The sequence below is a fragment of the Aulonocara stuartgranti genome, assembly GCF_965226115.1.
Source record: "Aulonocara stuartgranti genome assembly, chromosome: 5".
NCBI lineage: Eukaryota > Metazoa > Chordata > Actinopteri > Cichliformes > Cichlidae > Aulonocara > Aulonocara stuartgranti.
Window position 1 is genome coordinate 39,622,428 of NC_138943.1, and position 22,404 is coordinate 39,644,831.

General features: G+C 43.1%; 1 protein-coding gene across 3 annotated transcripts; it reads right to left on the reverse strand.

Moving 5' to 3' along the window:
- Window positions 1–115: 115 nt before the first annotated feature.
- On the reverse strand, window positions 116–21,761 carry camk1ga (calcium/calmodulin-dependent protein kinase IGa). Of its 3 annotated transcripts, none has more exons than XM_082532618.1 (14): window positions 21,432–21,761; window positions 18,950–19,098; window positions 15,912–16,012; window positions 12,251–12,376; window positions 12,048–12,122; window positions 8,327–8,465; window positions 8,031–8,154; window positions 6,651–6,726; window positions 4,943–5,055; window positions 3,621–3,699; window positions 2,979–3,066; window positions 1,022–1,374; window positions 665–746; window positions 116–578 (listed from the first exon to the last, which is right to left on the reverse strand). In XM_082532618.1, the coding sequence occupies exons 2-13, from the start codon at window positions 19,079–19,081 to the stop codon at window positions 683–685; spliced, it is 1,470 nt and encodes a 489-aa protein (XP_082388744.1). In that variant the 5' UTR covers window positions 19,082–19,098; window positions 21,432–21,761; the 3' UTR covers window positions 116–578; window positions 665–682. The 3 variants fall into 3 exon arrangements, with proteins under 3 accessions (XP_082388744.1, XP_082388746.1, XP_082388745.1); XM_082532620.1 differs by having other exon boundaries at window positions 18,950–19,120; XM_082532619.1 differs by lacking the exon at window positions 21,432–21,761 and adding an exon at window positions 19,223–19,257 and having other exon boundaries at window positions 18,950–19,120.
- Between the last annotated feature and the right edge of the window lie 643 nt (window positions 21,762–22,404).

Genomic DNA, 22,404 nt, shown 5'->3' on the forward strand with positions numbered 1-22,404 from the left:
AAACCAAGTGTAATGATGGTGTGGCGACAGAGTTCTCTTCTCACACTCCTGGAGTCACCTGCTAGTCTACCAAGTTTAAAGATCCTGTACACATGAAAGTAAGCCACCAGAAGAGTCATTTTTACTCCTTTTTATTTTATTTGTATATTGACTTATATCAATGTATATTTGATGAATAATGAAAATGCTTTATTATTAAAATGGGGAAACACTATGTAGCACTGATCAGTGTTCGCATAAGGCTGGATATTAAGACCTTTGTTCTCAACTGTGGGCGTGACAGTCTCTCGACCTCGCGTCGCCTGACACTGCCCCAACGGTTACCCAAAGCTTGCACCCAGACATAGTGGGCAGGTAGCCAGACTTGCTTGTTTGGTACCTCCCACCTAAATATTTTTGCTGATCAAGCACATCCCTCTAAAGCATTGGTAGACAGCTGTGGTCTCTGGACACTGTAGACACTGCTCAGGAACAACTCAGGAAATACCCGGGAGATGTGCCAGGCGCCACGGGACACCGCCAAAGGTTCCTTGTCGGTGCCCTGATGGGTCAGAGCTGTTACGGCAGCAAGAAGAGGCCTGCACAATATTAGAGAGGGGGTTTGGGTGTTATGGCTGTTAAGTACAGCTGACATTTAAACGTGGATACACACGGGGCCATTTACCTGCATCTCGTCATCAAATCACATGATGCAGCACACACCAGACTGAAGCGGCTGGTCCTTCCCCGGAGCCACTGCATCGAGCCTGCAACACACTCAGGATTTATTCAAAGCCAACTAATGGATGGCAAATTATATAAAGCATCACTCTGGAGGTCTTAATAATCAGTTTACCAATTTAAGCATCATTTGAAACAGTATAAATATACACATAAAAGAAGCAAACTAAACAAAGATGTAGTGCAGTTTGGAAAAGCCTAAAACAGCATGTTTGCTCCTTACTCTGGCCATCTAATTCTAGTTATTTCTCTCTATCTGATACATCAGACGGCAGCTGGAAGGGGTCAGCAGTTTAATTACCTCTGAGACTGGAAAAAGAGAGCATCATTCTCTGAATGGAAGGTATGAACTTGTCTGGACTCCTCAGTGCTGAGAGGAGTTCCTGGTTCGCTTTGACTGGCTCTCAGTGAAGGACACAGTCCTGTCTCCAGGTCACAGTCACTCCAGGAGAGAAGACTAGCAGACTGGACAGGGTTTCCATTGGGGTCAAGGGGGTCTGCCTGATCTTGGCAGCTTCTCACAGGCTCCAAGTCGTTCTGGGACGAGGACTCTGGTTTGATGTTCGGTATGGGGAGGGCGGGTGTGGAGGGCACGCTGTGGGACAACTGCATTTTCTTCATGTGCTGGATTACAGAGGCTGCATTGAAGGCTTGCTGTTGGAGATCCACAAAGTGAGCAGTTACTACTGGTGCAGCCTGCATCTTGTATAGAAAAACATCTAGCATAGCAAAAGTGTCTTTTAGAGAACTCCTGCTGGAATTATGAACATATGTTCATAATTCCATTATTTCAGAAACTTTACTAGGTCTGTACGTCTATAGAGGTGGAACAGGTACGCAGTGCAAGTTTGTTTAGACATACTGTTTTTGTTTTCTCATACGGCATAAGTCATTTGTTTTAGGATTCCTCTATCCTCTTTAATTTGAACTACTTATTGATAGAATTATATTGAATTCCATCAATATTAAAATGTCTTAATGGAATCCTTATAGCAGATGTTTTATGGATTAACATGTTTGTGTTAATACATGTGAATGGCAGTTGAAGGGGATTCTCCATCAACAGGAAAAGCAGTAAAACTTGTGAAAATATTACAATTTATGCACATTTTCCAGAGTCGTCCAATGGGCTGCACTGGAGTCTCTGCTGGGCCAATTCTGGGTCCCCAGCCCGGTGTTTGACACCCGTGGCGTATGTAGTCACCTTTCCAATCATTAGCAGGGCTCTAGACTAACTTTTTGCCATGGGCGTACCGGTACAAAAGTTAGGCGCACACAGATTTTATAATAATTGATATAATGTGTTTTTCTGGATACACTGTGCTTTTTCAGCATTCAAAGATTGATGACACCGTGTCAGAGCACTGGCTATGAATTTCAGAAGGATCAGGCCTTAACAGAAAAGTTAGCAATAGTTCTTTTCCTATTACAGCTACATCCACTTCTGTCGTGCCGAGGCTGCTCACTAGGGCTGGGTATCATCACTGATTTCTGCAATCCATTCGATTCCGGTTTTCAAAGTCCCGATTCGATGCAACTTAGCCTCAGACAGTCAGAAATATTATAATTCTGATCATTTATCAGTACTGACTTCATCAGAATTGTGAGCATCACAGCAGATGCCTTTGTGTGAAAGTAACTGAGAATAAAACAGAAAAACATGAAGGAGATTTTCCTGGTCTGGCTTTTTATAGCAGATAACCTTAAAAATATTCTGCAATGTTCTGCATATAAAGTTTAAATTTCTTCAGTATTGAACAAGCTCCGACAGCGTGTCCGTCTGCGGGCCGGCGGGTGAGAAAGCCGAGAAAGACAAAGCTGATCCTGATGCGTCGGTCTGTGTTTACGTCTTTGTGTGGAGTCCGTGTACCTGCTCTCATCTGCTGTTTGGTTGTTGTTGAAATGGTTTCTGGCAAAACACAGTTATTTAAAAGTCGATTCAGGATCTAATGAGTTGATAACGCTTTATTCAAGCTACTCGCCTCCCACTTCCACCTGCACTTTCAACTGGACCACGGCCAATCAGAGAGGTCCCGCCCCTGACTATCTCTGATTGGTTTAGTCCACGATAGGGGCAAAATGTGTGTCTGTTGTTGACCACAGGGAAGGTTGCAGATTTTTTATTTTTATTTTTTTCGCTACCCGAACATTTGGTCGCACAGGTGCAACCAAATATTTTTTTGTTGTCGCACCACTGAAAAATTTGGTCGCATTTGCAACCAATTTGGTCGCACTCTAGAGCCCTGATTAGCCATTACCTTCCATTTGGATGTGGCAAAGTTTCTCTCCAACTGTTCACACACAGACTGATAAATGTCCTGGTCTCCAGCTGTGTCTCCAACAATCCTGCGAGGGTAACATGAGCAGACGTACAGTTAGGTTCTTGGGTATTTGGACAATGTTGCGTCTGTACACCATCATCGGGCAGATAGAGCTAGTCTTTGTTCCACATTCTCCGAGGCTCAAAAGTAGTAAGACAAACAAACATAATGTGTTCTCTCTTAACCGAGGTCTGTCTTCTGTCTTTCAGGCCTTTGTCTTGCATAGCTGGCCATAACTTTCCTTCTTTTTAAGAATGATTGTTGATTTGGCCAATCATACAATGTTTGCTATCTCCCTTATTTTGGTTTTTCATCCTGCTGACAACCAAATAGTTGAAGACTTGGAATGAACCCCAGATATTAGACCAGATCAGTTTCTCACGTGTCCACGAAGCTGCTTCTATATCAACTAACCAATTACTTTTGAGTCTCTCAGAAAAAGACTGTAATTCATAAACAGCTGATACTTTTGTTCATAAATCAAGCAGAAAGCTATCTTCAGTCACATGTTGATTATGTGGTTTAAAATGTGTAATCATTGTCCAAAACATTACGACATTTAAGAGGCAAAGCACTAACCAGGGGTGCCTGAGTGCCTGTTCAGTGGTGAAGCGTTTAGTGGGGTTTTTCTCCATCATGTTCTTGATGAACTCTTTGGCTGTTGACACATAATATGGACAGAGTTCAGTTCAGCGTACAGTAGCATGATTCCTCTATGTTACACACAGTTTTATTAAAGCTCTCGAAAACACATCTAAAGCCCTTCATTAGGAACACCTGCATATGAAGAGAACGTGTGAACCCACAAACAGGAGGATGCTCGGCTGCTGATTGATTGGACTCTCACAACAAGATTATCTAGAGTTCACACAGAAGGTTGACTTGTAGAAAAGCAGCAGTGTCCTGGATGAAAGTGCCTTGTTGTTGCTGAGCGATCGGAGCAGATTGATGGCCCATGCTAAAACCAAGCCCTGGAAAGGCCCGGCTACGTCTGCAGCCTGTCCGCAGCTCACACACAAAACATTTCACTGCATGTTGTACTCTGCATGATTGTGTATGTGACTAATAAAGCTTGTTTGTTTGATGTAAATTCTATGAGTTCAAAGTGGAGTTTTTCAAAGAGGAAGAGGATAAGCAATGCTGTGTTTGTTCACAAAAGTAAGGCCACCACAGCTGGAACAATCACTGCTCTGCTCCCTGTATTCAGGACAGATCACGCTGATGTTTGTGGCTTTTGTTGGGTGGAGTACTCCTGCCTCCCTGCATCTCCGTGTCTGGTCTGTTTGGATTTCTATCTTCCCAGTCATGTCAGCGTGTCTGTCTGCTTTCTCACTGTTCCTTTTAGATGTTCATAAAACTTGACCTCTGACCTTGACCTTCATTGCAAGGTCACTGAGATTCAAACTGGTCCAAGATTTTTAGTAGATACACCTGTGGTATCAGTTTGAAGCTCCTAAGTTGCCTCATTGCCGAGTTATTGCACAAACTTGAGTGTCTACACTTGACACTTTTACAGCTGAGGGGCGAAAATGACAAGAAAGTCTGGTTCCTTGGAGGTCAAATATAAAGAAACGAGGTGGATCAAGATTTGCACTGTTCTCATACTGACATCTGCATGATGGATCAGTGTCAGGCTAATGTTCCCGGGAAGCTGTGATTTTAGATCCTGCATGTGATTTTTGCCAGGTTTGGAACTTAGTCTGTACAGTCACATGAATAATTCCCTCTTTAAATGATAGTGAAACAGTGCAACCTAGTGTAATGTAAGTGTGTTAGAAAAAGGACTGGTTGTCATATTTCTTGTGGTTTATCTGACCCAGTCTCAGCTATTTACATCGAGTACTAATGAAGGAAAGAGGAGGGTCAGTACTGAAAACTGTGGTGTGTAGCTGTTAGCATACCTGATTCGGAGATGTCATCCCAGAAGGGCGAATGAAAGGCGTACTCAGCTCTCATGATCTTTGAAAACAAACGCTTCTCGTTTTCTTCAAAGAATGGAGGGTAGCCACAGAGCCTGCAGCACACACACAGCCTTTCAGATACCGCCGATTTGGATCAACTCTGGATTACTTTAGCAGCCATCGTCATGCTTATATGACATTTATACAATATGCCCTGACGCGGGTTTCATCAAGTTGCTGGGTTTCCTCAGCTACTGTAGTAAACGGGCAGAGCGGTCAAAGCCTTTCAGCACAAACACATTCACAGAAATGTTGTTAAGCAGCGTGAAACAAGCTGCACTGATTTACACAGCAGGACAAAGAAATGCTTAAACTGACACTGTTGGGTCTCAAATCCACCTTCTGCTCAACCATCTCTGATTTGGATAAAAATGTTACAACAGAAAATATGAACATTGATAGTGAGGGCTGTGAAATTTCAGCTTCATTTATCAAACACTTTTCTTCTTTTTATGGACTATCGACACGGAGCTGTGAAGCAGCGTTTGAGCATAAATGTCTCAGACTATTAAATATAAAAGTACTTTCACTGAGGAGCTGTAATTTGAGACAGATACATTACATGTCTGAGTACTGGCTAGTGAAAATATGAAAACAGTCCAGGCTTCCTGTAAAGTTCATGTGAGCACACATTAATAAAACATGAATGGTATATAGTTATACCATATGTTGATGCATGCTCCATCATCCAGCTGACTGCAGCTTTCCCCAGTCTCATAAACAGTACAAATATTCATGCAAACTGGAAAAGTTCAAAAACTGGCTATTTGAGATGGATACATTGAATATGATGGCAGCAACATTTCTCACTTGAAGTTGGTAGAGGGCCACAAAAGAAAAGAAAAACAGTGCAATATATCCTCAAACGATTCCAGGAAACTGGGGAAATCTGTGTGCGTAGTTAAAAACAGCATCCTTCTGTCGTGCACGTCACTGTATGTGACCTGTTGAACCACGCCATAAACTAAAGCTCTCTGTGAACATGATCAGGAAATGCAGCTGCCATCTTTGTACCAAAGCTCAGAGAAGATGCGTTCCCCTCCACACAACACTTTCTGCAGGCTCTGCACAGACAAAGAGCCACGACAGCAGCTACGTTCACATACGAGATGAGGACGACATTCCTTTCCCCAAATCCAAACGACTCCCTCCTCAGCTCCCAGACATTATGAAAAGTGTGGATGCTGCACGGTGGTAAACGTGGCCCCGCCCAACCTTTCGGTACCTGTTGCTGCCACCAAATTCAGAATGAGCTGATGTTTTTCTAAAATTATCAACATTTGATCGATTTTCTATGATGTATGGATGCTTTTACAGCAGAGATCATTTGATCCCGTCTTTGATGAGTTGATGAGCTTTACAGATCCTTCTGGTCTTATTTATATTTCACACTGTTGGGCTGTGGAGCACACAGCTTCGTGTTCAGTGCCCAACCTTCCAGCTCCAGCTACTGCTGGAGCCACAGTTACACAGTGGAAGTAAATACTGCAGTATGTGGTGACTCTAATATTGTACAAGTGTACTTCTGACTTTTGGAATATGAATAAAATCAATAACTGATGAATGTTCGCAGTTCTCCATAAATGATCAGTGAATATTCATGTATACAGTTAGCCATGTTATTATGAACGTGCAGGCCTGTACTTACAGAATATAAGTGATGACTCCAATTGACCAGCAATCCACTGCTTTGCTGTAGGGTTTCTGGGCCAAAACCTCCGGAGCTGCAGAAAGCAGGACAAACAACGTGCAATATAAGCACCATTATAAACAACACACTGTTTCCACTCCAGAAAAAGTCTCGTTAAAGCTAATGTGTTAAAGCTAAGTTAATATATGGTTCAAAAGAAAAGGCAAAAAGTTGCCTTTTACAGCATTATTCCATCTAATAATATTTCTCACAGTATTGATACTGCATTACAGCTGTTTATTGAAGATGTCCATTTGAGGATCCTTCCATTATGTTAACTTTTATTACAAGTACGGTTAGAAGTATTTTATACACATTGCATATCTGAGCTTATTTTGAGTTGATGTTCGGTTCATTGAGGGTCTTAAGCTTCACTGGCGTGACTGTCCAGGTGATACATGCTGAGGGAAACTGGAACATAGAAGGATAACTGCAATGCATGCTTACAGTACATATAATACATATAATCTAGGAATAGGCCTGAGCAGAGGCCCAAATGTTTCCAGCCTCTTGTTGCAAACCTGTTGCATTTTATTCTACTTGGTAACAGATGAGCAGAGTCAATAATTAGCCTCAGAGACCCTGAGGGCTTAAGATTATTACTTGTATGGAAGGTGTTATCAAAATGAGAAGTTCTATGTCTGTTTATAGCTATTAAAGATGTACAAGATGTACGATTAACTGTGACTAATGTCTGGAACCTATTTTAATCTGTCATTGACGCCATGGGGGGGCGTGTACCCCACTGCTGTATAAGTGTCCACAGCCTGTATTTTGGTCAGAAGACATATGTTGATGTTTTCTCCGGGCTGTTAATAAACTCATCGTTTGATTGCACTTTTCTGGGGCCTCCGTGGTTTGTGACACTGCTCTACATGGATCGATTTCACGACATTTTCAATAATAATAAGATCAAAGTCCAGTTTATTTATATATCACATAAAAAACAACAGAGCTGACCAGAGTTCCCTTCCTGCTGCTCCACCTGCTCGTTACGTTCACAATAAATCAAAACGAGCCCTCCAGTTCGTGCTGTCACTGCCCACATGAGCACTGAAGCCTCTCAGCAGGACGATGGAGCACCCCACCCAGTGACTCCTGGGAGGTTACGTACTGTCATTCAGCACATACACAATAACTGTCTGATTTATGAAAACTGGGTTTTTTCTTGCTCCAGTGTGATGAGATTTTGACCAAAGTAATTGTTTGTGGTATTAAGCTGTAGTACAGTAAAATGGTGCTTTCCCACAGCAACAATGTACAAATGGTCTATCACTGCAGAGGGAAAAACAGTAAGTATGTCAGTCTATTACATATGCAGAGAAATGGTTAACTCACCAACATATCCTGGTGTTCCACAGGCTGTAGACATCACTCCATGCTCCAGCGTCTTAGACAGACCAAAGTCACTCACCATAATCTTTGCATTCTCATCTGTATTATAGTACAGCAGGTTTTCAGGCTGAGAGAACAGGAAAAGCAAGACATGAAATACAGAAACGTACCTAAAATGTTCAAACACACTCATTAAACATCTGTTAAAGTCATTTTACCAAACATGTCAACATCTGTGGCTTTCACTTTGCTACTGGGAGCATGTTTGTCTTTGTTATGGTGGCTCTTTTGAGTCTTACCTTAAGATCCCTATGCACAATGCTGTTTTCATGCAGGTAGCTGACAGCCTGCAGCACCTGTTTGATCACTTTGCTGGCATCCTTCTCAGTATAAACACCTTTGTCTAAAATGCGATCAAACAGCTCCCCACCTGATACCCTGCACAAAACAGAAGAAGAGTTATCAGCGTTTATGTCTGGCAATCAGGTCTTCTGAACTTCTGCAGGACGGTAGACTAAGGACGACCATGGTCCATCGAATGATATAATAACCGAAAATGTTGTTCCGCTGTGCAAACAGACTTCGAGTAGCATTTAGGAAATGTGCCTGTGACAGGTTTGTCCATCATCTGTGTGAATCAGAGCCATCTGAAATCAGCACCCTTGTGCTCACTAACTGCATACAGTACTGCCATTTCCCCAGTTCTCTGTTTAACAAACAAGGAGAGAAACTTGCACCGCTAAGGCCAAAGTAGCACTGAGCAGTGCTGGTTTTCTAACACTAGAAAATAACTCAAAATGTTAGAAATATTCCAGTGTTAGAAAATCAGCACTGCTCAGTGTTAGTCTTTGTAAATCTTGAAAACTGACTAGGTTACTTTTAATCATACAACACTGTCAAAAGTGTTCATTTAACACTCAAAAGAGTGGACACATATAGACACTCTCCAGTGTTAATGTAACACTGGAGATTTTGCGGTGTAGCTTGTGCAAACCGAGCTGGCTGAATGCCCAACACACACACACCGGTGCGTCCTAACAATCTGGAGGGTCCCACCCAGCACTGTTACAACCCCAGTCTGCAGTGGGACCTGTCTTCTTTGCTGAGAGATCCAGAATGCCTCAAGGGTCCATGGCTCCCCCTGTGTCTGTGCCTGAGCGCCCTGAATCCATGGTTCCTGCTCCACCAGTGCCTGTGGATCCCTCACCACCCAACCGAGACCTGAGTGGTCCCGTCACTTTCTTTGCCAGTGCCAGGCCTGGTCCCCTGCAAGCCACTGAAGACATCCCGTCTCCTTCGCCTCTCCTTTTGCTGCTGGTGATGCGGCCAGCCCCCTGTTCATGAGTGGATGACTGGTCCACTTCAGGGGATATTTTGTGAGGCTCAGTAGTGCAGAGTGACCTGAGGCCCCTCTCATGGAACCATGTCTACATTCAGAAGTCCTCCATACTGAGACATTAAACATGAAGAGGACAGAATGAAAGACAGAGAGGGGGCTGAGGGAAAATATGTGCATTATAATTATACTATTAACCTTACCAGCAGCAGCAGCAGCAGCAGCAAGCAATAGATTGTGAAGTACTACGTAGCTGAATTCTGTGTATGCATATTCCCATTTCCATATCCATCACATGCAGGTGCACATAGGGATTATCTATAATGATCTAATAGAAGATCATTATGCAGGTGTCCTGGGATGAACATTGTGAGGAGACGTGGTAATCTAGTATTACATACTTCACATCAGACTTTGCACAGACAGAGGTCATGTTCCAGATGTGATACGGGTATTAATGTAGTTGCACACAGTTGTGTAAATGTTGGGTTTTCTTTGGACTGGTAAGATTTAGCAGTTTTTACTGCTGCCACCTGGTCCTGCTCCACCACAGCTCTCCACGCCACTTTGTCCTGCTCTGCCAGAGGTCTTCACAATGTCTGGTCCTGTCCCACTAGAGGTCTCTGCACTGTCTGGTCAGGCTCCACCCGAGCCTGAGGTAATCTCTTACCTTCAGGTCCTGCTCTGCCCAGGTCAGAGGTCACCGTGTGGCCGTCTGGCCCTGCTCCACCCGTACCAGGGCACCTCCGTCTGTGTCGGGTCCCTGCCTCTGCCGCCTTCGTCAGCCTCCAGTTCTGTCCTCCGAGGGTCTCCGCCACCATCACCAGCCTCCAGCCAAGCCATCTGAGGGTCTCTGCCTCCACCCATGCCTGCCACGCAGGGTTCTACATCTGCTCTGCTTTCGTCGCTCAGACTTGGTAGTCGACCATGACAACAGAAACCTTATAGGTGCTCCACGTTCCACGTTTAGTCGACCTTCTCCTCATGTCTATTTCTGTCCTGTCCCAGCATCTTAGTGTTTGTCTCTGTGTTTATTGTACTTTCTGTTTTATTTTGAGTCTCTTGTCCAGTCTTCACTTTTGCTTCTCCTGTCCTGTTAGTCTGTATAAGTTCCAGCTGTGCTCCCACCTGTTGCCCATCCTCTCGTTACCCTGTGTGCATTGATGTCCTTAGTCTCCGTCTACTTGTTGTTGCATTGTCATGCTGCGTATTCTGCAGTTCTGTGGTTCACCTGTAGGTGCTAGATTCCACATTTCTATGTTTTCCTGTTCTTTAGCTCAAAGTTTTCTTTTCTTGTGTGTTTATGAGTTTCCTTAGCACAGCAATAAAGCTGAGTAATTCCTTTGATTTTTCCAAGACGTGAAGCTTAATGTTTTATTGTTGATGATGAAGTCTGAGGAGGCTGAAGCTGTAGAGCAATGAAAGCAGTGGTGTTTGTGGATAGATGGGCTGATAAAGTGCACGTCTCACTTTCTAACCACAGTGAATTGGACTGAGGGTAAACAATGTGTTTTAAGGTGTTTGACTCTATGTTCGTGCTTGTAGACCTCCTTGAGATTTGGGGTTTTGTAAAGTGTAACGTTGAATGCACAGTGTCACAGTGGTTAGCAGTGCCTCGCAACAACAAGGTCCTGGGTACAAATCCTTTCTGTGTGCACTTCTCCCCATGTCTGCGTGGATCCTCTCCACATACTCCAGCTTCCTTCAACATGCAGTTAGTGAGCTCAGGTTAATTAGTGATTCTAAACTGGCTGTAGGTGTCTGTCTCTGTTTGTTAGCCCTGTGATAGACTTGTCCAGCATGTACCCAGCCCTGTGGTGGCGGAGACAGCATCCAGCACAACTGGGATTGTTGAGATAAGATCATTGATTTTAAGAAAGCCATTTAACTGTTGCCATCCATCCACAGAGTGATATGCAGAGGCTGATCCAGCAGTTTAAATCATCTTTTCCCGACTTATACAACAGAATAAAATTAAGGCTGAACAACTCTATCAGCTTGGAGAAAACACGGATTTCTAAATATTTAAAGTTTCTTGTGTAAAGATAGTAAAAGGTCTGCTACAACCGCCTCATCCATACAAGGTGGTAAAATATTGGATTTGGACCCGTTTATTGACGAGTTGTGGCAGCAAAGAATGGGGGTCCCTAAGGAGTAACAGCACATCATTAAGGAGAACTGGATGTTCTGTATTAAACTGCCAGCTGAAGACATCTCTGTCTTATAGCAGCCGCAGTGGTTCTGTGAACAATGCAAATAGAAATGGAAAGAGAAGAATGTGGATATTTGATTAAAGATTAAAGCCGACCTTTTTGTTTTTGATTTGAAATATAACAGCTTGGTGTATTTTGGAAAACAGCCAATAATGAGCAAAGAATGGTAACAATACAAGTTATCAGATGGTTCAATAAACTCCATTTAAAAAAATCATTTTAGCCTTTAAGGGGTTAAAGGCTTGGTGGCATGAAGGAACGACACATAGCTATATTAGTTTGTACCAATATTATTTATTCAATTTGAACAATAATTCAGCCTATTTTAGCAAAAAAGGCTGAATTGTTACTGTTCTGTACACACTGTGTACTCGCATTGTTAATGTAAGATTATACTGCAGTAATAATTGTCAGTGTTGCATTATTTCAAGGTAAACATTAATAGAAAGTCAGCTAAACAGTTCCACTTACAGCTGCATGACCAGGTAGTAGTGTGTTCGACTCTCGTAGAAATCCTCCAGCCCCACCACATTGTCGTGCTTTATCCTGAAATAGTAAGAAACAGGAGGATAACTCGTTCTTATTCTCTTTAACCTTTGACATGTTAGGCAGCAGAACTAGTCACCGCTAGACTTTATTCATTACACATTTGAATAAGTGTGTGTGTTTGTTACCTCCTCAGCACATTTATTTCATTTTCTAGGTTGCTATGGGCGAGATGTTTTTTCTTCAGACATTTCAGAGCATACATTTTCCCAGTTTTCTTCTCTCTCACCATGAAAACCTCTGAAAATGAGCCCCTGTGCAAAAACATCAAAGAGGATTAATGACAGCCTGATCAAATGCTAGAAACAACTTTATCTTGGTTAACAGTTTTATTTTGTTTGTTCTTACAATCCTCTCAGAGATCTACAGAAACATCTTCCCAGGGTGATGGATCCAGCAGTACTACAGACCCCTGGAACAAGCAGGGGCTAGCTGCTCAAACATAAGCTCCACGACTTCTTTATTACCTCATTTGAAAGCATTTATACTGGGTTTGCTTTTTAACAGGTAAAATTCAAAGGGGTGAAAGAAATACTAAGTTTAATTAGGACAGTGGCAAGCACATCATCCAAGACCAAAACCCTTCGATCATATCATTTCATAGAAAGCGATTCAGATGAGCACTAATTGACACAGTGGAGGAATGATCTACTGCACAGGTGTCCACCCCCAGGCCTGGAGGGCCGGTGTCCTGCAGGTTTTAGATGTGTCCTTGATCCAACACAGCTGATTTAAGTGGCTAAATGACCTCAACATGTCTGGTAATGAACTAATTATGTGATCAGGTGTGCTGACCCAGGGTGAGATCTCAAACCTGCAGGACACCGGCCCTCCAGGCCTGGGGCTGGACACCCCTGACCTACTGTAAAGTAAATACCATCTGGTGGTATGTTTGAGAAACTAACATTAAAGCAACAATTACCTCCTTACGTTCACACTGATGCCAACCCCCCACCACCACCAGACTGAACTTTAACAGCAGCAAAGTTCTGGTTTCGAACCGTTCCTGCGTTTCCTGTGTGGTTTTTATCCTGGCTCCACCATCCAAACATGTTTGTTACCTGCTGATTCTAAATCAGCTGTCGCTGTGGCTATGAGATAAACACTGTTTAATGTGTGTGTGTATGAATCAATAAACACGTCTCATACAACGCGGTGCTTTGAATGATGACCGAGGCTAGAAGAATGATGTATAAACACCACTTCATTTGACTTTGTGTACAACAAATCTGCTCTACATTTCCTGAGGAACAGCACGTGTTGACCTGCACACAGACGCCGACACCTGTTCATAACACCTGCCTTTAAGTACATTCAGCACATCCATTCACAAGTGTAGGCAGCCAGACACTTAATCCTGTAATGAAGCAGTGCTAGGATGTTCTCAGACTGACGTCTCACACACAGGAGCCTTACTCATGCACTCTGTGACGGGTTTATTAACTCGCTCTTAAACAGCTCCTAACGTTAATTTAATACGTTGCTGCTCTTCACTGATTTAGTGAAGCCAGTATCCAGTGTTGGGGAGTAACGGAATACATGTATCGCCGTTACGTATTTAAAATACAAAATATGAGTAACTGTATTCCGTTACAGTTACCGTTTAAAAGGTGGTATTCAGAATACAGTTACTTTGTTGAAATAAATGGATTACACTGCGGTACTTTCCTGTTTCATATTGTCGCGGGTCAGGACTGTTTGGGTTTTGTTTGACAGCTACGTGCTGTTGTTCCAGGCGGCAGCGTTACGGTTGCCATGGTTACAGGGCGACACTCTCTCTCTCTCTGCGACTGTGTGTTTCCTGGGTGAGAGAGCGTCTTTTCGTTGTTGTTGTTGTTGTGCTAAGCTAACAGGCAGAATGCTACAAGCATAGCTCTAAAGAATGTTGCATCATGGGCAGTGTAGTCCGTGTTGCAGAGAGAATGGACTGCCATACACGTTATGGGTCTGTGAGCGAGGAGGGAGAAAAAGGGGAGTGGAAAGGTACGAGTTGTCATCGAGGAAAAACGGGAGCTGGAAGCATGTAAATATAATAATAACCACTGCAGCCAAGAAGAGAGCCTGACGAGCCCAGCTGTAAGTAAGCTATTAAGACTCGACTGTACGCTGTGTTCGTGTTTTCCTCCGAAAACAATAAGTTCTGTTGGAGCAGCCTTTCAACGCCTCTCTCTGTCTCTCGCAAGAAAAGTTGACCCACACAACAAAGTAAAGCTATTTTTCGGCTACGAGCCGACAGGGACCCCGCCGTATTAGTCAGAGGTCCCTTTACTACAGTTTGGAGTCGCGGACCTTCAGTAATAGTAATAAATCACACAGCAATAGTACATTCACGTTGTTGTAAAAAGCATGATAATATATTAAGTAATCCAAAGTATTCAGAATACGTTACTGTCATTGAGTAACGTAACGGAATACGTTACAGAATACATTTTGGGGCATGTATTCTGTATTCTGTAATGGAATACATTTTAAAAGTAACCTTCCCAACACTGCCAGTATCTCCCAGGTTAGCAGCCAAAACACTTTTAAACAGTATGAGAAACCTTTACAACCAGCTGTCTTGTATCCATTTATAACTTTTCCATTCGGGTTTGTCTAAGAAGTAACCATTTCAGAGTGTGGAAACAGTAGCCTCAGCCTAACCAGTAAATACTGGGCATGTGGAAAGCATTCTGCCTGCTTCCTGCACTGAGGCAGCGCTGTCAGAGCTTACAACTATCCACCAGTTGCCCTCAGATCACATGAAGGTGATACAGAGATGTGGCCTATGTGGAACAAGGGGAAAACAGTCTTCACTCTCTGCACACCAAATCTGGGAGTGGGTGACACAATTATCTGCATTCTGCAGACAGCATACTCCCATCTGGATAGTAACAGCAGCACAGCAAGGATCACCTTCTTTCATTTCCCATAACATTGTGTTAACATTGTGTATTATTCACAGAGAACTGTGGAACTGAGGCACATTATAGCGCTGTTCTGGTCCTAATGATGACCAAAGTTACATTTCATTTACTGCATACATATTCAACACTTTATCAACCTTACAGACAATTTGAAATCACCAGTAAATGTAACATGCTCACCTTTGTACCAAAAGGAAGCCCACACAGGTGTGTGGAACATACACACTCCACACATAAAGGCCACAGCCAATCCAAATGTCCCAACCCAGAAGCTGCATATCTAACAGTACAATAGTAACAGGTTCACACATGCACTGCAGCCCTGAGCATGACTGGGATGTACCTGAGAGAGGTTAATGAAAGCAAATGCATCCTGTCTCCTGTCAGCTCCACGGCTCAGCCTGTTTCCACTGGTGACATCAGACCAGTTCCTACATCATCATTCTCTGTTCATGTGTTTGTGTGGAAAACCAACTTTGGGTTTATTAGCTCCTGTTACTAAACAACAATATAGAACTTTTTCAACTGAGAAGGAAGTGAAAATATATATCGTCTTCACATAGATTACTGATTGGCAGAGCTAGCTCGAAATTTCAAGTTAATAAGCGGAAATTTTGAGAAAGATAACTCAAAGTTTCGAGTTATGGATGCTTTTTTGTGGCAGAAACGGCTTCCGTAGTCTGGGGTGCCTGCAGCTCAGCAGATAGAGCAGGTCTTCTGCTAGGCAAGATACTTTGAATATGTGAGAATGTTAGCTAGAAAGCTAGTTAGCTAGAAACACAGAAGCAGGGCTTGTGTGAATGTTGCATAAAGTGTGTTGAGTGCTCCGGGAGGCTTAGAGGTTCCTCACACAGAAGCATCACCATGAGTGAAAAGTACTCACGAGCCCATCTTCCCCTTGAAGTCAAACACGTCCTTGATGTTACTGGTGCTTTTCTTCCAGCTGCAAACAATCTCCTTCTGGCCCATCTTAGCCGTAGTTTCCTGAACAACCACAAATCACATCAGTTATTCATGCTGACAGTGGAAACATGTACTTATACATTACACCACGCAACACATGTGAAAGTGCTGCTGAGCCAAAGTTTGCAGCATTCCAGTGTCTACATATAACTAAGTGACTGTAGTTACTGTGTGCACTGATGCACTGTGCCTCAGTACACAGAGTCAGGTTTGAGTCGATATGATGCTGAAATAAATCATTACAGTAAGTGAGGTTTCATTTATTCAGCTATACAAAGGAAAAATACCAAACGTCTGCGTTTTCATTTGATGCACTGTAGCATCAAAGCACATGAAACCTATGTGTATAAAGGACAGTTCTTGTGTGTCCCTGTGTCCGTCTGTCCTCTGTGTGTGTCCTTGTGTCTCTGTCCTCTGTGTGTGTCCTTGTGTCCGTCTGTCCTCTTTGTGTGTCCTTGTGTCTCTGTCCTCTGTGTGTGTGTCCTTGTGTCCGTCTGTCCTCTTTGTGTGTGTCCTTGCATCCCTCTGTCCTCTGTGTGTGTCCTTGTGTCCGTCTGTCCTCTGTGTGTGTCCTTGTGTCTCTGTCCTCTGTGTGTGTCCTTGTGTCCGTCTGTCCTCTTTGTGTGTGTCCTTTTGTCTCTGTCCTCTGTGTGTGTCTTGTGTTCGTCTGTCCTCTGTGTGTGTCCTTGTGTCTCTGTCCTCTGTGTGTGTCCTTGTGTCTCTGTCCTCTGTGTGTGTCCTTGTGTCCGTCTGTCCTCTTTGTGTGTGTCCTTGTGTCTCTGTCCTCTGTGTGTGTGTCCTTGTGTCCGTCTGTCCTCTTTGTGTGTGTCCTTGCATCCCTCTGTCCTCTGTGTGTGTCCTTGTGTCCGTCTGTCCTCTGTGTGTGTCCTTGTGTCTCTGTCCTCTGTGTGTGTCTTGTGTCCGTCTGTCCTCTGTATGTCCTTGTGTCGCTGTCCTCTGTGTGTGTCCTTGTGTCCGTCTGTCCTCTGTGTGTCCTTGTGTCTCTGTCCTCTGTGTGTGTCTTGTGTCCGTCTGTCCTCTGTGTGTGTCCTTGTGTCTCTGTCCTCTGTGTGTGTGTCCTTGTGTCTCTCTGTCCTCTGTGTGTGTACTTGTCTGTCTGTCCTCTGTGTGCGTCCGTCTGTCCATCTGTCCACTGTGTGTCCTTGTGTCCCTGTCCTCTGTGTGTGTCCTTGTGTCCCTCTGTCCTCTGTGTGTGTACTTGTCTCTCTGTCCTCTGTGTGTGCTTGTGTCCCTCTGTCCTCTGTGTGTGTCCGTCTGTCCCTCTGTCCTCTGTGTGTGTCCGTCTGTCCATCTGTCCTCTGTGTGTGCTTGTGTCCCTCTGTCCTCTGTGTGTGTCCGTCTGTCCCTCTGTCCTCTGTGTGTGTCCGTCTGTCTCTCTGTCCTCTGTGTGTGCTTGTGTCCCTCTGTCCTCTGTGTGTGTCCGTCTGTCCCTCTGTCCTCTGTGTGTGTGTCCGTCTGTCCATCTGTCCTCTGTGTGTGCTTGTGTCCCTCTGTCCTCTGTGTGTGTCTGTCTGTCCCGCTGTCCTCTGTGTGTGTGTCCGTCTGTCCATCGGTCCTCTGTGTGTGCTTGTGTCTCTCTGTCCTCTGTGTGTGTCCGTCTGTCCCTCTGTCCTCTGTGTGTGTCCTTGTGTCTCTCTGTCCTCTGTGTGTGTCCTTGTCTCTCTGTCCTCTGTGTGTGTCCTTGTCTCTCTGTCGTCTGTGTCCCTCCCTTGTGTCCCGCCCCGTCTCCCTATGTCTGCGTGTTCCACGTCTCTTGTTGTCACAGTCTACATCTTTGTGTGTGTTCTTGTGTGTCAGCTGTGTCTCCCTCTGCTCATCATCTGTTAACTTCCCAAGTCTCAACTGTTCTTGAATTTTCTAGTGTTCCTGGTTTTCGTCTATTTCGTTTTCCAAGTTTAGGATCTTGTGATTAGTTTCTCATTTAGTTGGTTTTCATGTTTGGTTAATGTTTTGTTTTCGGCCATAATAAAAGGCACGCTTTTAGTTCCAATCTAGTTCTGTTTCCACGTTTCGTTCGTCTGCCTTTGGGTCCACTCCTGTCCACTCCACGCCGTCTGTCAGTGATGTGTATTTGTCAGTCCTTCTCTGCTTTGTATTACCTGCAGCAAATTTTATTTAAGACACTCAGGTGTATGTCCTGTGTCTTCTTCCAGGTGTGTTTCTGTTATTTTGTGTTTAAAGGTTTATTTCAATATGTTGTTTATTCTTTTTGAAATAGTATATTGGTAAGATTGACTAGTTCTTGTCTAACTGAGAAATTTTATTATCAGCATGTAAATATGCACATTTAAACAACACATCTACTCGATTATGAGAGAGTGGTCTGAAAAGTTCATTTCTTAGCCTGGGGATGGGGATGTACATAGAGTTTATACACATCTGATGCTTTGGAGAATGGAGGACTGAACCCTAAGCCTATCTAGTCCTTTGCAACCCTTAAGATGTCACCCCAGTTCCCCCGTGTTACATAAACAGTTGCATGTCCAAGCCTGAGCTCACTTCTCACTGGCAAAGCCCATTTCTACTTATCAGGGCCACAGGATTCAAAAAGGCAGAGGATTAGAGCGATAAATACCTGTGCTTACTTAATCTCCCCGTCCAGCCTGCCTTCTCCTGCACTCCTGCCATATCCCCTGACAAACACTGCTTGTTTTATTATGTGGACTTGAAACTGAGCTTCCTTGAATATTGGCAGTGCATACTAAACGTCATATGTTAAATTATGACATGTGTATATTTCATTAGTTTTCTTGTGTGGAAAATTTGATAACATACAATAACTTAACATTTCACAAGTGCTAATTATCTATGCTGGAGACAAGAGTGTTTTATTAAATGTAAAGTTACATTTGTTTTCCTATTTACAGGATAATTCTTTTGTCCAGTTATTAAACGATTTGTAAACAGAGAGAGAGGATAACTGAAATGAACGCTTACCTTAATCACAGACGTGAAATAAACGGAGCATTTGCCAGAGGACCTGTGCGCAGTTGGTTGAGGTATCCCGGTGGTGACCCGACTGTTTCTGGTGGCTCCTCCTCTTCTTGAGCAGGGGCGGGGCCTCCCCATTCATCTCTTCCACAGTGCTGCATTCACAGAGCCATGGGGCTTACATTACAGCGCCAGGATTGAGAAGATGATGAGACTGCATAATTAAAGTGATAGTTCCAAACGAATGAAACTGCTGCATCCAGAAAAATCACACTTTACCTGTTTTATTCAGTACAGTGCACGAATGCAGGGAGGCAAGTTCTCCCACCCTTCCCTCCCCTCAGGGTAAGAGTTTGGGTGTCATACTTGATAATACTCTTTCATTCCAGTCTCACATTAATTCCATAACCCGGTCTGCTTACTTCCTCTTGCGTAATATTAACCGACTCCGCCCCTTCCTTCCTCCCCATGCTGCTGCCGTCCTTGTCCATAGTCTTATTACGTCCCGCATTGATTACTGCAATTCCCTCTTATTTGGTCTCCTTAAAAGGTCCCTTCATAAACTCCAACTTCTCCAAAACTCTGCAGCTCGGGTCGTAACTCCTACTCTGTCAAGAGCTCATATTGCAACAGTTCTTCAGCAGCTTCATGGTTGCCCGTAGAAACCAGGATAAACTTTAAAATCGTACTTCTCACGTACAAGTGTGTCCATAAATCTGCTCCTTCATATTTGTGTGAGCTGCTCCAGATCAACACTGTTTCCCGCCCTCTCAGATCCTCATCTGCTGTTCATCTTACTGTTCCATCCTCACATCTCATCACTGTGGGGAGCAGAGCTTTCAGTCGCTCTGCTCCTCGCTCTGGGACTCTCTTCCTCCTGCACTAAGAAATATTGACTCTCTTTCCATATTTAAGTCACAGCTCAAAACACATCTGTTCAAACTGGCTTATTCGCTTTAGTGCTGATTTTATCTGTTGTCAAGCTCTGCAATTTTAACTTATGTATTTTATGACTATTGCTCCTTTTATTAATGTTGTTCTTTTGTAAGATGACCTTGGGTTTCTGAAAGGTGCCCTCAAATAAAATGTATTATTATTATTATTATTAGTATTATTTCCTAAAACAAATGTTTTCAAAAATCGTAGCAGTTTGAAATAATAGCCAAATATGTATGTTTTGTGTAAATGTCTGGTTATTTACCCCAAACCAATGCAATTTACTGAATTTACTGCATCCAGTTTCTTCATTCATCCACTGCTTATCAGGGTCACGACTGCAGCTGCCATGGAGCAAGAGGCAGGCTCCACCCACAGCAGGGCGCTAATCTGTCACAGAGCTAACTCATAGGCTGCGTTCACTCTGCCAGAGGTGGGACCAAAGTCATTGTTTTGCAAGTCTCAAGTAAGTCTCAAGTCTTTATCCTCAAGTCTCAAGTAAGTCTCAAGTAATGTCAGGCAAGTCAGAGTCGAGTCTCAAGTCACTGGTGTAAAAGTCCGAGTCAAGTCACAAGTCTGAAATTTTGAATTTCAAGTCCTTTCGAGTCTTTAAAAAAAACAAACGAAAAAATAATGTTGCAGTTATGCTAAATGTAAATATTAGACCATGTAATTTTAAAATCTGTGTTTTTCTCAACACATGACAAAATAGTGAACTTAGAAAATATACACAAATTGTGAAATTGCACCTCTTTAAAATGCAGCTCAATTAAACCTAGCTCCAAGAATAATTTTCACCGACAGTTCTGAGATAAGCTGCATGTTATTCTTGGATGCGGTTGTAGGACCGGCTTTAAAATCGCATGACAAAAATATCATACACATTAAAAAAAACTGTATCACCAACATAGCCTGGACAACATTTGCTAGTTAGATGAAGTCAGCTATCTCATCGTAGCATATTTATATGCATATTTATAATCATACGGTTCTTGGAGTGAGTGCATACACTCATGAAGTTTAGTAACTTCAGGTCACTGCAACAAGCCCAGGTACAGTTTACCGACGGATGGGTGCAGGACCTTGAAATGCACCGTGTAGAACGAAAGACCATCGTACGTATCATAAGTTTACCAGTCTCACAAATTGTCGTCATAAATACACATTCCTTAACCGTTTATTAATAGGACCTTTGAGCTCAACGGTAATTAATTAGTAGTGGAAATAATTTCTGGTAGCATCACAGAAATGTAGCAGTGACAATAATACTGTATGCTGTAATCGTACTGGGCAATTAGTGATACAAAACAACTGTTTTATCCTGTGAATAAAAGTATATGTTTTTGTCAATGTACCATAATAACAGAAGCGAAACGCAATATTGTGTCAGGATAATTCACTATTTATGCACAATAAACAAAGGAGCATAGCGCGACAATTTCTGTTCAGCGCCAGACTTGCTTGTAACCTATATCACCAATTATGTTATGAAAATGACGCATTAACTACTAAAAAACTCTGACCTTTGTGGGAATGCTTGGAGCAGACTAACCTGTGAGCTGGAGTGTTCTGGGACGTTATATTTGATCTTTGAATGGCTGCAATCCAGTCGCGTCTTTGTTACTTCGGAAACATGGCTGAACAATTTCTCTTCAACGACGTAATCCGATAACAACCGATCTCTTTACCCGTCGGCTTCCCGTGGCTGTCATGCGACCGGCTATTGCAGTTAATAGTACAACGGCTTCTTGACATTTTTGTGTTTCTTTTTATCGCTGTGTAACTGATTTTAATTGAAAGCCTGCGTGCGCTAGTACCGCTTGCCACGAGTTCCCAGAATCCTTTGCGGTTCTACCCGTGAATGACGTCACATTTTCAATCTCTATATAATATGTATGTTAAATTTTATATTTGGGGTGAAATATCAAGTCTTTTCAAGTAAACCGGTTCAAGTCCAATTCAAGTCCCAAGTCATTGGTGTAAAAGTCCAAGTCAAGTCACAAGTCTTAGAACATTTTTTCAAGTCAAGTCTAAAGTCATAAAATTAATGACTCGAGTCTGACTCGAGTCCAAGTCATGTGACTCAAGTCCACACCTCTGCACTCTGCAGGTCTTGATGCTCAATTCCGATTTTTTGATCAAATCCGATGTTTTTGTCTGCTTGTTCACACCACAAATAAAATGTGACAGCAAACGCGCTCTAGTGTGAACGCTCAGAGCGCCCGCATGCGCAAAAGAAGACGTCACACACAACGCGCTCTGCTTAGACCCAGAGCAACAGTATGTTTGACTGATGGCCTTAATATAAAGACTTCGGACTTTACGTTTCCCAATTTTTGCTTTATTTTGTTATTTACATAATAATGTGAATAACCTAATAATGATCCGTACTGCTGCTTCAGAGGATAGCTGCAGATTTCTGTCAGAATCTGCAGATTATACAGTACAAAGAAAATGTTCACGTTGTCTTCCCAGCAGTTTCACCGCATGGCCAGGAAGCCTTCACGATGTCTCCTCCGGCGCTG

Excerpts from the sequence above, each read along its gene's own strand:
- camk1ga (XM_082532618.1), bottom strand. The coding sequence starts at position 19,081 with ATGGGGAGGCCCCGCCCCTGCTCAAGAAGAGGAGGAGCCACCAGAAAC. Across the intron at positions 8,466-12,047 it reads TACTACCTGGTCATGCAGCT|GGTATCAGGTGGGGAGCTGT; the intron begins GTAAGTGGAACT and ends TGTTTTGTGCAG. Across the intron at positions 6,727-8,030 it reads TGGAACACCAGGATATGTTG|CTCCGGAGGTTTTGGCCCAG; the intron begins GTGAGTTAACCA and ends TGCTTTCTGCAG.